Consider the following 15,552-nt stretch of genomic DNA (forward strand, 5'->3'; position numbering starts at 1 on the left):
TTTTATTCCCAGCTCTATCTCTGAACTGTGGTGTTACCTTGGGAGAGTCATTTAAATAATCTCACAATAGGATGTTTCCATCTCTGTGTTTCAGTTTCTTCAGCTATAAAATGGGGATAATACTTAGATGCTATGTGTTTGAAGGCTTATTTCACATTTGATTGAACCTCAGATGGGAAGAACAATATGTGTAAATCATCATTCATTTATAAATTATACAAACTTGCATGATCTTAAGAAATATTTGTTATTGATGTTTGTTAATTTGTTCTAAAACTCACACATAAGCTAAACTGGATTTGGCCTTCTATCAAATCCTATATATGCCAGGTGTGTGGTTAGATGGGTCACTCCAATGTGAAACAATTTAATAAGCCTGCCTGGAGAATTTTTGTCAGAATCTTTATTTCTGGAATGTATGTTAACATATTTCATTTAAAAATAAAATGAGACCCTTGTCTGTTCTGATCCAGATATTCCAGAATACACCCTGACCAATGAATTTTGCCATAAACATTTCTTAATTGGGTTGCTGCTTCGGGAGGTTGGTTATGCACTGCAAGAGGACCAGGATATTAGGCACTTAGCCTTGGCTGTGCTTAAAAACCTAATGGCAAAACATTCATTTGATGATCGATATGCGGATCAGGTAAGTGTGTTATTTATTCTTTCCACTTATATTTTCATGCAGTGAAATACATTTGAAGACTACTCACTCCCCCGTATACAATGATTTGTTGCTTTGAATTTTTTTCTCTTTCTTAGGATAAACAGGCACAAATAGCAAATCTGTACATGCCTCTCTATGGCATGCTTTTGGACAATCTCCCAAGGATTTACATGAAGGATATTTTTCTTTTCAATATAAATACATCCGATCAGGTAACTTAATGCAATTTTTCAGAACTTTAATATGAATCATTGTAGTTGTTGATATCCCTTACTTCCTCTAGCATTAACAAAAGGAGAGGCCACCTACAGTTATAAAGGGGACTGAAGATTTTCAGACTAGAGTTCCAGAAACACAATCAAGAAGGGAGCGGACACTTCTTGAGAACTATGGGAATGAAGAGTGAGATGAGGGGAAGGGAGAGAGATTTGCAGGGTGTTTCATGTTGAGTTGGCCTTAGTGGCAGCTTTCCAAACAACACCCATGAGTTCAGGTTCATAAAAAGCAGTGTTGGTTTTGCATGGCTCTAATGGTGATGCTGCTCTGGCTCCTGAGAAGCAGAAGACCTGGCAGGAAGTCTGTACCACTTCAGTACCGCCATGAGTCCTGAGCCTACAAACACTTGTGCATATGCTTAACACTGTGCACAGGAGTATTCTTTTGATGCCACTGGGAACACTGACATGCATAAGTTTAAACACATGCATAAACGTGAGCAGGATCAGGGTCTTGGCTGTCCATTGGCAGTTCAAGATCTGTTCTGTGGGAAAAAATATACTACTAAATATACATATTAAAAAGATGTGATATGAAGCACTGAGAGAGAAGTCTGAGAGCCCCTTTTTTTAATCTTGGTTGATCTCTACTCAGCATTCACTGACCAAATATCAGTAGCTGAGAAATGGGGTTGCCTCATCTCAGGTTAATCACAATGGACCAGATACTGATCTTAGTTGCTCTGGTAAAAATCTGGAGTTACTTTCTTGGAATTTACACTGATCTGTAGCACAGATCAGAATCCAGCTCAGCACTACTCTATAAATCACCTGGTAGGAGTATTGTTTAGAAGAATGCACTTATGGTCTGCCTCTGCCCATAAGCAGATTAGATGTGTTATTTATTTGACCATATTCAGTCTCCAAAAAATAGAAGCAAGTGTCTGCAGAAGCTATGGCCCTCCTCAGCTTCCAGCAAACGAACCTGTTTCACTTGATAATTGCTAGCAGTATTAAAATTCCCCTTTTTCTGACATTTATGCAAGAGGTTTAAGAAGCAAACACATTCTTAGACTAGATCTTTCATATGCAACTCTGCTTATGAGCAGGTTTCATATTGCACATCGTTACTCAATGTATTATGGCAAGCCTTGGTCTCTTCTGGCTGCCTTGTCTAATCAGCTGAAAGTAAGTTTTTAAGCTCAGTGTCTAAGCGATCTGATCAGATGTACTATAATTATAAAATTAATGAACAGTCTGAGTTTGAGTTTGTAAAAAGTGATATTATATAGCTGAGTTCTTGTTTCTGCCCACTTTTGAAATGCAGGGATCTAGGGATGACTTGAGCACTGCGGGAGGATTTCAGAGTCAAACAGCAATGAAACATGCAAACTCTGTGGATACATCTTTTTCCAAAGATGTCCTGAACTCTATAGCAGGTACTAAAGAAGTACTGATAACACACACAGAGATTTTTGTGTATTTCGCCCCATTGTGCTTTCTGCTGAAAAGTATCTTGCATCGAGAATATCATCATTAGCCTATTTATGTGATATACAGTGAAACAAGTGATCCTGTGTTTCTCCTCCTTTCCCATATTTTTGGATCCATTTCATTTTTCTTCTGAAGCTACCCTACTTTTCTTGGCTTCCTTATTGTACTGCCTCTCATGATGATGCCAACCTTGCCTTTAGTGTTTTATTAATCCCTAATGTATTCTTGCAATTGCCTCATGCTTTAAAAATATTTACGGAAATTCTCCTGTAATTCTAAAACCTCATGGAATGGGGAGTTCCACTTTCTTCACAATGTATGCTAGGTACATCAAAAAGTCATGCTCTGAAGAAGTCATTACATGCTGTACTGCAGGTGTGAATTTTTAATAAGGCAAGCATTTTTCTATTTTCAAAATATAATGGAGGGGAAGAAACACAACTTACTTTGTTTACTTCATCTAAGGCCCATTTCTAAGCCCACTGAAGTCAGTGAGAGTCTTTCTACTGACTTCAGTGAGCTTTGGATCAGGCCTTTATAAAAAGTAATGATTTTTTTTTAATGCCATGAATAACAGCAAAAGTGTATCATTTTATTTCAACTTGTTGCATGTTTTCAGTACCAAATGTAGTCACCAATAGCTTCATGACAGGGGTTGACAGTTCAAAGCTGTCCATCCTACATATTTTTGGTTTTCCATTATTACTGTTAGTTTTTGTACCCATACGCATTATTTTAGCATGTTTGCCGTGACTTTTGTTTACAGCCTTTTCATCAGTAGCTATCTCCGCAGCAAACCATGCTGAGTCCAGAGCTTCCTTAGCAAGTCTTGAGTCTAACCCAAGTTCCAGTGAAAAAAACAGTGAGAGAACTGACACCTGTGAAAAGGTACATGCATAAACACTTGAAAACAATTCTTAGAGTTAAAAAGTCTGTCTTGATACTCAGTAAGCCAGTGTGTTTCCAATTCTGCAGATTGTGAGACCTTTGTCTTTGATTGGATCAACTCTTCGCTTCGACAAGTTAGATCAGGCTGAAACTAGAAGCCTTCTTATGTGTTTCCTTCACATTATGAAAACAATTTCAGAAGGTAAAAAATAAATCCCCAAAAAGCACTTTTTTACTTGTAATATTATAAAATCCTTAGGGCCTCACTAATGTTATGTGTATGCTACACACTGCTTTCAGCGGTATGTGGGATACGCTGCAGTGACAAGCAGGCTGTGTCTACACTGTGGTGCACAGCTATGTGTATCAGTGAAAGGCTCTGGCAGGAGGGAGTCAACAGAGAAGGGCTCACACCCTGCTACCTCCCTGCTGCCAGAGCCTTTTGCCACTGCTGGAGTCTTTCCCTGCAGCGGGGAAAGGCTTCAGCAGCAGGGAGCTGCTGTAGTTCTTCCCTGTGGCAGGAGCCTTTCCCCGCTTCCTCACCTCTGTCAGAGCCTTTCTTTGCTGCTGAAGTCTTTTCCTGCATTGTGGGACACTACAAGATTAAAAATTGCAGCGTAGAGGGAAGGAACAATTTGGATGAGTAGAGAGCCATGTAGGGTATGTACTCGGGTACAGATCCACACCTGCAGGTGTATTCTACTTGCCTAAACTGTGCCTCACTGTCTTCATTGCTATTAAACCTGTGCTGGGGGGCTTCTCGAGCACATGCTCTATATGCAGCTAAAAGAAGCATGCAGTGTTAACTTAGTGTAAAGTCAAGGGAAAACTTCTTATGGTCTTCAGTGGGCTATGGATCTGGCCCTCAATTTCCACTAATTGCTAAATTCCTACATTTTGATGTCTGGTTCCAGATACATTGATTTCCTATTGGCAGAGAGCTCCATTCACGGAGATAGCAGACTTTTTCAGCATTTTAGAGTAAGTTCACTCTCTGGTTTATTTGCTGGTTTGTTAAATAATAATGTTCTCTAGCAGTTGCTGTAGTAATAGTATGTTTTACTCTCTGGGGTAAAATTCAGGCATGCTAATGATTAAAGACCATATCCTTATGTTGGCTATTTCCAGGGAAAGGATAGGAAACTCTTTGGGGTTTTCCTCAAAGAATTTTGTATGAATTCTTCTGTTTGGGGTTGAGATTCGCTGCCCCTTCTCTTCCTCGTGGGAAAAGGAAGGCCTTTGCCTCCCCAAACCAGTGAATCTTGTGAAAAATCTATGGATTCCAGAGCTATTCACATTCCATGGGCTCCTAGTCCTGACCCAATTTCCTCTGGCTCCTTCTGAGCACAACTCCTGTAGGCTCCCTGCTTAGAACAGAACTCCCTAACCAGCTCAGCTGTGAAAGATGAGTAAGAGGGAACTGACTGGGTCATCATTTACTTAGCCACAAAAGTTCCATAAGGTTGGTGGAGAAACTGTCCTCCTGTAGACATCCCCACAGGGTTTTTCCCCCTGACCACGCAGGAATCCCAAACCCAGGGAGAAGAGATGGGCAATAATAGAGTGGAAGTGATAGTCTCTCCTTCTGTTTCCTGAATTCCGGGAGTTCTTGGATCTTTTGCAAACAAAGTGGTACATTTATCAGGGGGGTTCTTAAAAAGATCGAGACTCAGAATTTTTGAAAAATAGTATGGTGTCACTAAACAGAATCATTACAAAATGTACTTCATGCTTTTCAGGGTTTGCCTGCAAAATTTCAGATATCTAGGAAAACGAAATATAATAAGGTAATTTATTTTTTACTTATACGATTTAGTTATTTTAAGTACTACAGTGGGGATTAATTCGTAGATAAAAGTCATCAATGTATATCAATTTCATTCTGAAGGCATCGTTCTTAAATATGGTAGCTGACGTACACTTTTCTTTTAATCCTATGAATGTTTGAAGCTCAACTAATATAGCCATTTTCCTAGGCAACCAGGTGGATTACTTGTGATAGTTTATTAAGCTGTAGTAAAAAGAAAAGGAGTACTTGTGGCACCTTAGAGACTAACATCCGAAGAAGTGAACTGTAGCTCACGAAAACTTATGCTTAAATAAATTTTAGTCTCTAAGGTGTCACAAGTACTCCTTTTCTTTTTGCGAATACAGACTAACACGGCTGCTACTCTGTAAGCTGTAGTAGTTACACTACTTGTACCAATCTTGTTTTTGAGTGCAAATGCTGGAGAAGGACAAACAGATCCTTCTGTTTGTCGCTATAGAACTGTGAGGGAATGGCGCTATTGTGAATCGCTGAATGCTTCGAAAGCATTAGAAACTGAGATTCCCCTGCCCCTAGTATTTTTCTCTGCCCATTATACTGAAGAATGTGAGATCATTTTTCCAGCTGTCAAGCATGAAACGTGCACTTCTGTTTCACCATGTTACGATGCTTCATTTTTCATTTCATGCTACAACAATGAACTTTGCTGTCTGTCATAAGTTCAGTAGCAAAATGAAGAGTTGCTGTATTAACCAATTCATGCTTTGTATTATGTTTTGACAAGCACATTTATGTTTTTCACTGACGTGACCTGATCAGGTGCACGTACCATAACAGAGTTAACGTTTATTTTCTCTTAACAGGAAAATAGCTGCTGCCTTTAAGTTTGCTCAGGCCACCCAGAATAATGGAACACTTAAAGGATCTAACTCATCTTGTCAGACATCTGGTATACTGTCGCAATGGTAATTATTAAGCTTTTAACATCTTAAACCAAATCCAGATCAAAATAGGTCTAAACACATGGTCTAAATCTCATTTACATCCACCTAAAGACCCCTTTCCAATGCCACTTATTGGGTGGGTATGTTTGACCCCCATCTGGTTATTTCCACATTTACATGTAGTATAGTCATGTATTATGGTGCCATTTTGTAAACTAGGTGTATGTTTCTTTTTCCTGGTCTTTTTTTCTCCAAATAATCAATAAATTGTACATTTTAAGCAGAATTTAATTGTTCTATCCTATGTCATCTGAATAAACTGAAGAAGTAAAATGAAGTAAAATGTGCATTGTAGTAATAGCCTTAATGCCCTCTTGAGGGGAAAATCAGTGTGTGTGTTTATAATGCATATTCCCATAAAGAAAAGGAGTACTTGTGGCACCTTAGAAACTAACAAATTTATTTGAGCACAAGCTTTCGTGAGCTACAGCTCACTTCATCGGATGCATTCAGTGGAAGTATGTCACTGAAACCTGACATACTCCTGTGTTACCAGGTGTTGATCCTGCTGGGGAAAGGTTTTGTTGACTCTTCAAGACAGGTGACTTATTGCCTCATCTGAACATCAAGGAAGTGGGAGTGGCTTTCTAGATAAAGAAGATCAAGGGTATGGGCTGAATAGCCTGAGGTAGCAACCCTAAGAGCAGCCAAGCCAGGAGAGAAGGACTGAAGGCAGTGAATTTCTGACTCTATGTGGTTTGTAGGCTTTGTCTAAGAGCAGGCTGAGAAAGGCTCTATTCACACCGCCCTGTGCTTTTCAGATAAAATTGTGTATCTGTGTGCATCTGATTCAAACCCAATAATGCCCAACATCATAAGCCTGTATCGTGGCATAATGCTGGAACAAATGAAACATGAGGAAAAGGAAACATTTCTTTTTCCCTCCTCCAGAATAAGCACTGATCTCATTTCACAGCTGGAACTGGCAAGGTGCCTTTGAATTAAAACATTGTTTAGAGGCCATTGTTTTGCTGCACGTTTACAGGAGAACCAACGTGGTGGAACAAAATTTTAAAACTACCACAAATGAGGCATGCTACAGCTGTATCAAGCGACTGCTACAGTTTGCATCCTCCCAAAGCAGCATTTAGCCCTTTGGGCTATAAAAATATTTGTAAGGAATGGCAAAGACATATGTTAAGAGATAAATAAAATATTGTTACTTTTCAATGGCCCTTCTAACTTGCACTCTGCTTTTGAAGGTGTATGTTTATTTATTTACATTTGCTGACCAACAATATATTTTCATGTGCATGTGGAGCCAGATTTTCAAAGTAACCCACGGTAAGATTTTCAAGTGCTTAACAGTTGGGGTCAGATTTTCACCCAGCAGGTCCCATTGCAGCAATTATAACCAGTTTTGCAGTATGTTGGGTAGCAAAAATTTGGCCACTGAAAGGGAGCTGAGCTCTTTTAATATAAAATATTAAAATCTAAAAATATTTGTAATATAATCAAATAATTACCAACAGATCAGAGACATTTTTAGTTGAGTGGAAAGTACACATAAATGCTCAATTTATTGCTGAAACTGTTAGTGCCTTGGATCCTGATTTTCTACCTTACATGTCCACGAGTAGAAGGGCCTCTTCTTGGGCAGGTTACTCTTGGTGGGAAAAGGAAAGGGTAAAGCCCACCCTTTGCCTGTGTGTATTTGAAGGAGATGGGACTCCACTCTTTGGGAGAGCAGGACAGAAGGTGATGGAGTGGAGTGGAGCAACCATCTGTGGCATCCTGCTCCCTTGCCCACAATTCTGATGACCCCATCATACACCGTGCAGCCAACCCTCCCCTCCCCTGCGAAAAGAGGGTTAGGGTATCAGAGAGGCCTGGGTAGCACAGCTAAAAGGCCCATATTTTTCACAATCAGGGTAATTTACCATTGGAACAACTTGGATGTGGTAGATTCTCAGTCAGTTGAAGTCCTTAAAGATTGCACAAGACAAGATTGGTTGTCTTTCTAAACGACACACTCTAGCTCAGCCAGTAGTTATGGGGCTGATGCAGGTAAATCATGGCCTGTGGTATGTAGGAAACTAGATTGTCATACTGGTACCTTCTGGCCTTAAAGTCTACTAAAGAAAGATCTCCTTCAGGGTCATGTTGAAATGGAAGCTGCGGAGAATCAGGGTAGGAGTGCTGAGGCAAAAGCTCTCCACTTGGATGGCTTTTGGCAGCCCTGAGTGTTGAGGCTCTCAGGATACTTGTGATTTTCAGGAAACAAACCTCCTTCCCATTCTGTGGTAGGGCATGGGGTTGGAAACCATGGAGGAAGGTTGGGGTAACCTTCCCTCCTCTCCTGAAGGATTGATCATGCACTAACTGTGCAAGTCAAAACTCATAAGATTGTAGGCCTGTATGCAGAAAATAAATTGTGAGAGGACAAAATTTTCAAAACTGTGTACTTAAAGTTAGGCATCCATATTTAGGCACCTAAATAGAAGGGACCTGATTTTCAGACATGCTGTCAGTTCTCACTGAATTCACCAGTGGATGCAGGTTCCCCAAACTTTTGAAAATAAGGCCATTTTTATTTTGTAACCTATGTATGAGTGGATGTGCCTGTATTTGGTGCCCTTAGTTTTAAATGTCTTCTATTTAGAAAAATAGTCTATTGTATTCATTAGCAGAATACAAAAAGAATTTATCTTTTTTATGATCACTGTCCATTCTAAAATCATCAGTCCCGCATTATTTATTAATTGTGTTTAATACTTTGTGGTGTAAATAGTTTTTTCTGTATTCTAAACCAACAGAACTCAGCTCAGTTCCTCTTCCCCTAAGAGCTGTTGTGTAAACATTGGTCAGCTGTTTAAACCAATGCTTCTCCTAGTAATAAGCTAATGTTATTATGTCTCCTGTGATCTCAAGAAATCACAGAATATCAACTTGTGTTATATATGCCTTGCTGACTTTGTTCTTCAGCTATATTAACCTGAAATATTTTGCATCAGTTGGTCTCCATTTGGGTCATTGAGAAATACTGCAGATAATTCTGAGAGACATGGAAAAACTATAGGGATATGATAACATTTAAACAAAAAACGGTGCTCTCTCAATTTCAGGATGCATTCTACTTCCAGTCATGATGGCCACAAACATCACAGATCTCAAACGTTACCAATAATCCGTGGCAAAAATGCATTTTCCAACCCCAAGCTCTTGCAAATGATAGACAGCAGCATGGCAAGTAAGTATGAAAGAAATTAATCTACTTATCTGTCTGTCTCTCTATCTTAGCTTTCTCTATAGAGCCCAGCACCATAAGGTATAAGAGACTGATTCAAAGCCCACTGAAGTCAATGAGAGTCTTTACAATGATTTCAATGGGCTTTGTTGGCTGAAATGGAACTTATATGAATATTAATAGTTGGACCATAGACCTGTAAAGAAAAAAAAAAGCCAACACTTGCAAACATCAGAACCTGAAAATAGGTACTTAAACACATATTTAGAAAATGAAATTAGTAGCTTGCTTTTCAGAGAATCTGACTTCCTGCAGACTTCAGTGGATTCATACCACCCACTTTTTTGCCTAGCTCATTAAGTTCCATGGTAATTTGCACCATCTGAGAACCTATCCCTGGGAGTGTTGTACAATCAGGTGTGCAACAGCTGAAATAGGATAAGTGCTAGAGCTGATAAAAAATGGGGACTCTGTTTGCAAATATTTTCAGGAAAAAATTGTCCTGTTTTCCATCGAAAAATTTCAAAATTCTGAATGTTTCAACCATCCTTAATCATGACAAATAAAGCTCTAAAATAGAGTGTGGCTGTAACTGTTGCAAATTGTCATCTCCTTGTCATTTTCATATCCCGGTGCTTTAATCTGTAGGAAGCAAATTTTATGAAAATGGATTCCTCAGTATTTTACACAGCAATTTTCCTTTTAATCCCACAATCAAGAGGTAATATTTTATGTGCTCAATAAGATGTAGTGTATATTGGACATTTAAAAAATAACAGATATCCTTAAAGCATACCTACACATGTCTCTATTTAACAATAAGAATGGCATTCTGTGTCAGTGAGCAAATACAGTAATGTGACCTCTGAGAGTAGATGCTTTAAAATGCTTTAAAAAATAAATATCCATTTTTCCCCATCAGCATTGTAACTCACTGGAGTGAATTGTAGCATTAGAATATCATTCTAGAATTATAGCATTTACAGACAAGTCAAGCATTTGCTAATTCACGTATGGAACAAACATTGCCAGATTTTAGCAGTCATTGTATGTCTGTGTGAGGGGAGAAGGCTTAGGGATTCTTTCTTCTCCAATTGCCACTCCCACTGTGTTTTTGTGCAGTGGACAGCCAGAATTCTAGTGCTTGTACTCCCTGACTGCAAGGTGAGGCGGAGTTTTGGTTCCAGCAGTGTTAAGATACCCTAAACAGGTGAGGACAGTGTACCATTCCCTTTTTGCACAACCAGCATCTAAAGGGGATGCTAAAATGAATGCACACTGCTCACTTATATGTACTAATTATTATGTAAGAGTTCACTTTTCCCATGCCTCTGAAGGCAACCTGCATGCCCTTGTCCTTTACAGATAGAGTACATCCATCAGCTGCTAGTGATTTCATGCCCGCTGCACACACAGCCTGATGTACCCTACAGTTAGCCCTTAACAGACCTAAAGGTTAAGATAGGTGGACCTGAAAAAGATATGTAACTAGTGGCAGATGGTGTGACAGGAAATATCAAGTATACATTTGTTTATTGCACATAAATTTTTTCTGAGGGAGATGTGATGACAGGATATAATTCATGGTTCAAATCTCTTGTCAGGCTGAATGTAATCTGTGATGAAAAAAGCAAACAAAGAAACAATATTCTGCAAAGTTGAAAAGTTGTTACAAAATTAACAAAATTGAAGCAAAGAACCCCCTTCCCTCCTTTAGCTTACATGCACACTCAGGAATGAATGTTTGTGCTGACTTTGAAAGCAGTTCTTGATCTGATTGGAGGGTTATTTATCTTAATACTCACTTTGTTGTTCTCTTCCCACTTCTTTTGCTGCAGGCGGCTCCAATGAAACAGACATTGTACACTACGCAGACACAGAGGCAAATATTGCCACAGAAGTTTGCCTCACCATTCTTGACCTACTGTGTCTTTTCACTCAGAACCACCAGGTATGTTCTATTGTTGCAAATTCTGCTTGAAATGGTGTCATAGGTTTGAACAAAAAGAGAATTTTTAAAAAGTTTAAAAATGCCCAAGAGTACATTACAAAGAAACAAATATAATGCCAAATAATTCCATTATTGAGGGGTTTTGGTGGGGTGAAGGAAAGGGAGTAGTAAGCCCTCATGTAGGTACTGGCCTAAAGTTTCCTGGCTGAGCAGAAGAGCTAGGAAAAGGGATGACCCATGGAAACAGCATCACTTGCTACAGTGTGATGATAGTAATGCTTTGATCTCACATAAACCTGTCATTAAAAAATCTCAGTACCTTTACAAAGGTGGGTAAGTATTACCACATTTTAAAAATGGAGACACTGAGGCACAGAGAAGTTAAGGCCAAACTTTTTGAACTTGGGTGCCTAAAGCTTAGGCTGCTAACTTCTTACTGAGGACCTGAATAAAAGGGCTGGTCTACACTACTGCAGCAAGTTGACCCAAGTTACGCTGCTTCAGTTACGTGAATAATATAACTGAAGTCGATGTAGCTTAGGTCGATTTACTGCGGTGTCTACTCCATGCTGTCTCAATGGAAGACACTCTCCCACCAACTTCCCTTACTCTTCTCAGAGAGGTGGAGTACACAAATCGATGGGAGAGCACTCTGCCATTGATTTAGCGTATCTTCAGCAGACCTGCTAAATCAACACCTGTTGTATCGATTGCAGCAGTGCTAAGTGTAGCCATGGCCAAAGTCATCTGAATTTCAGAGATGCTGAAATAGCTTCTTCTGAAGTCAGCAGGAGTTGTGGATGCTCAGCACCTCTTAAAATCAGACCACTGATCAAGCCATTCATGCAATATGGATTTAGAAGTCTAACTGTAGGCATTTAAGTTAGAAAATGTTGACCTAAGTGACTTGCTCTAGGTCACACAGATAGAAAATGGCAGACATCAACAGAACCTAGTTCTCATGAATCCCACTTCCCTGTCCTAAGTGCTATCTGTAGTAGTTTGTGGGAATGAGAAGGGAGAACAAATAGTGGAAAACAATGGTCCCATATTACTGTAGGTCTGAAGAGCCCACAGCCCATGGGGAATGCCTCATGTTGCTGGTAACCTCTAAGCACTTGTAGGGCTGACATTAAAGATACCACCACATTTGGACACATTAGGACTTGGTGCAAAAAAAAAAACCAAAGGAGCCGTTTTCTGTTCCATTATTTTAAAAATATTACAATCCTGTTTGTGTGCTAACTTTTCAGAGACAACTCCAGCAATCTGATTGCCAGAATGCACTGATGAAAAAGGTCTTTGATACCTACCTGCTCTTTTTGCAAGTCAACCAGTCAGCAGTAGCCCTCAAGCATGTCTTTGCTGCCTTGCGGTTGTTTGTGAGTAAGGTAACTATACTTTTATTCCATTTGAAAGCTGTTACATAAGGTTGGCAGGGTGGTGCAACAAATCCAACCTCGTGGAGGATTTCACACTTTAAGGTGCTTTCTGTCTCTTTGTTTCATTGGTATTTAGGGATCGGAGTTGAAAAACATCCTCTGATTTACTATCTGCCGTTTCGTAGGTACAAATGATTATGGGAGCATTTTCTAACCTTTAGACACTGAACTACCTCATTGTGCCTGGAAACCAGACCTAAAAGCTACAAAATCAGAGCTGGAGTTGAGGACCTTTCAAAGAAATAATCAGGATTTGGCAGATGGATTATAGTGATGGTTGAGGAGAAATGCTACTTTAATTTTGTAACATTAAACAAAATAGATCTGATTGTCCAGTCCCTTGCATGTAACACAGTAGTTGAGAAAAGTTTAAGCTACATGCCATTCTTCCAGAATGGTTGTAAATTAAAAAAAAAGAAAGAAAGAAAGAAAGAAAGAAAGAAATATGGTCATGCCTCTCCCAGCCACATAGCTCAAAGGCCAAAGGAATATAAGATAAACCAGCCACAGCCTGCTTTAAATTATACACCAGACTGCCGGGAGCCAGAGGAACATGTTCAGTGGCAGGAGAGTAAATATCTAACATCATCTGATCCATCCATCCCATTGCCTGCGGGGTTTGTGTTCTTTCTCCAAATGGCTGTAGGCATATTGATCTCAGTAGTGGCTCCTTTGGGGATAATAATCTCTATAGCAATCTAGATCTGCGCCAAACGTGCTTATCTTCTCCCTCCTCTCATTCCTTCTGTTTTCTACTGTCTCCATCCTGTGATTAATAGCTCTCAGCAAACAGAGTTACTTGGACCTTTACATCCTGTACTCTCTGCCTTCTAATGCTGTTCAGACTTGGCCACAAGAGGAACACTGGCTTAATGTGGCATAAAGGCATGGTAATCAATAGAGAGGAACGAAATTTTTCAGCAAAATGTTTTCTGGCAAAGATATCAGATTTGGCAACACTGAGATGTTTTATGAATTTATGTCAATTTCACCAATTGTTTTGAAAATAACCTAGCCCTCTCTCCTTACCTCCTCCTTTCCTCCTTCCCCTCCCCCCCCGGAATGTTTCCAATTTTTGGTTTGAAATAACTTTTTGTTTTGAAATTTATTTTAAATGTCTATATAAATTCAAAAACGTTTTAAAAATGCTCAAATTGAAATGTTATATTTCAGGTCAACTGAAACATTTAATTCAATCCAAAATGTTTTTTTTTTTAACTTTTGGATTCACCAAATATTTTGGAATTTTTGTTTTCAGTCCAATTGAAATGAATTTTTTCAACCTTTCCATACTTCCACAAAACACCCATTATTTCCTCAGCTGTAGTGCTATTCTAACCTTTTTTCTCCTCACTGGTCAGCTTTTATAATGGTGTCTGAACTCTCCCCACTTCCCTTGACTATGCTATTTTCATTGCCACCGTTGCACCTCACTATGCTTTCAGTGCACATGATGTTATTTGTGCATCAAATACAAATTTGGAAGGTCATTTTGACTGATGCTTTGTACGCAACAGGTTTTGGTTAATGCTTTGTACACAACTTGCACACACCATTTTCACTTACTTTCATTTTTACACAGAAGAGAATGCTTAGCTAGTGGCAGATGTTTTTGCTTGTTTTGTGTGTCTGAGAGAGACAGTGTTCATTGTTTTTAATGAAAGTTTGAAACAAAATATGTTGATTCAAAATGAATGTAGCAAGGAGTGGGAGAAGTGCTAAACATTTTGACATTTTTTTCCCTGTAGTTTCCTTCAGCATTTTTTCAAGGGCAAGCAGACATGTGTGGATCATTCTGCTATGAAGTCCTGAAATGTTGTAACCATAGGTCACGGTCAACTCAAACAGAGGCATCTGCTCTTCTTTATTTTTTCATGAGAAAGAACTTTGAATTTAACAAGCAGAAGTCAATGGTCAGGTCCCATCTACAGGTGAGTGAAGTGTAAGATGCACTTTAAACAATATATACGGGCTATATAAAATATTCCACTGAAATGACTCTTCGAATTCTGCAAATCACAGTTTCTCTGTGTCATTCTAATTGTTCTGGCATGTCTGAAAACATTGGGCCATATTCATCAGTTCGTTCCAGCTGTTTTGCTTTGTGCTGGTGATGCAAAACAGCTGCAAACTTTGCTAACTGGCCAGTTAAATCAGGCTTTGTTGCGTCACAGGCACATAGGTACATAGCTGATGGAGCAAATCTGACCCAGTGTGTCAACAGTGTGGGCTTAATTTACCTCTCCAATTTTACAGCAGTGTGATTCAATCAGTACAGATACATGAACATAAAACTGGGGTAATACAGCGATGAGACGGTATCTCACATTTTAAAATGTAAACAATTATAAACACATAGACGATTTGTTATTTATATTTATATATTTGCTTATATTTTGTCTTGTTAAAATATTTGTGGAAAGCCCTTTTCTCTCACCCTATCAGTACCACCTCTTGCTGACTTTTTAAAGCAGAGAATTAAAACTATGTCCAAACTTTGCTTTGTGTTAATAACATACGTTGTTCTTTGTTCCTCTTCACCTATAGCTCATCAAAGCTGTAAGCCAATTGATCGCAGATGCAGGGATTGGTGGATCTCGGTTTCAGCATTCACTTGCAATTATAAATAATTTTGCTAATGGAGACAAGCAGATGAAAGTAAGAAAGGTTTTGTGTCTATCACTACCTGTTATAGATGACTGAATGATAGGAAGAACTGATTCACAAATACCTTCATGAATAAAAGGACTGACTTAGTTTTTCATGGTTCGTGTTATTATTTTCTCAAGTAGTCAGGCAACTGCCAGGAACTTAGGTAAATGTTTGTGAATGCCAAAATCTTAATAAGTATAGCATGAAAGTTTATACATCTGAACTTATTATTTGTTATTCACTATTTGTTATTCTCCTTTTGAAAATGTTTCACTCATCCA

General features: G+C 39.0%; 1 protein-coding gene across 50 annotated transcripts in view; it reads left to right on the forward strand.

The window, feature by feature from the left end:
- Window positions 1-15,552, forward strand: part of DOCK10 (dedicator of cytokinesis 10) — a 237,444-nt gene that overhangs the window by 189,824 nt on the left and 32,068 nt on the right. For 34 of the 50 annotated variants that reach the window (XM_038415556.2, XM_038415561.2, XM_043493039.1 and 31 more), the window contains 13 exons: window positions 474-649; window positions 766-882; window positions 2,213-2,324; window positions 3,146-3,267; window positions 3,355-3,469; window positions 4,182-4,248; window positions 5,007-5,054; window positions 5,899-6,000; window positions 9,105-9,229; window positions 11,065-11,177; window positions 12,431-12,568; window positions 14,368-14,550; window positions 15,167-15,277. In XM_038415556.2, coding sequence (XP_038271484.1) covers window positions 474-649; window positions 766-882; window positions 2,213-2,324; window positions 3,146-3,267; window positions 3,355-3,469; window positions 4,182-4,248; window positions 5,007-5,054; window positions 5,899-6,000; window positions 9,105-9,229; window positions 11,065-11,177; window positions 12,431-12,568; window positions 14,368-14,550; window positions 15,167-15,277 — 1,529 coding nt within the window. The remainder of the gene's footprint in view (window positions 1-473; window positions 650-765; window positions 883-2,212; window positions 2,325-3,145; window positions 3,268-3,354; window positions 3,470-4,181; window positions 4,249-5,006; window positions 5,055-5,898; window positions 6,001-9,104; window positions 9,230-11,064; window positions 11,178-12,430; window positions 12,569-14,367; window positions 14,551-15,166; window positions 15,278-15,552) is intronic. The other 16 variants (XM_043493073.1, XM_043493066.1, XM_043493067.1 and 13 more) reach the window with 2 other exon arrangements.

The sequence above is a fragment of the Dermochelys coriacea genome, chromosome 9 (assembly GCF_009764565.3).
Source record: "Dermochelys coriacea isolate rDerCor1 chromosome 9, rDerCor1.pri.v4, whole genome shotgun sequence".
Taxonomy (NCBI): Eukaryota; Metazoa; Chordata; order Testudines; family Dermochelyidae; genus Dermochelys; species Dermochelys coriacea.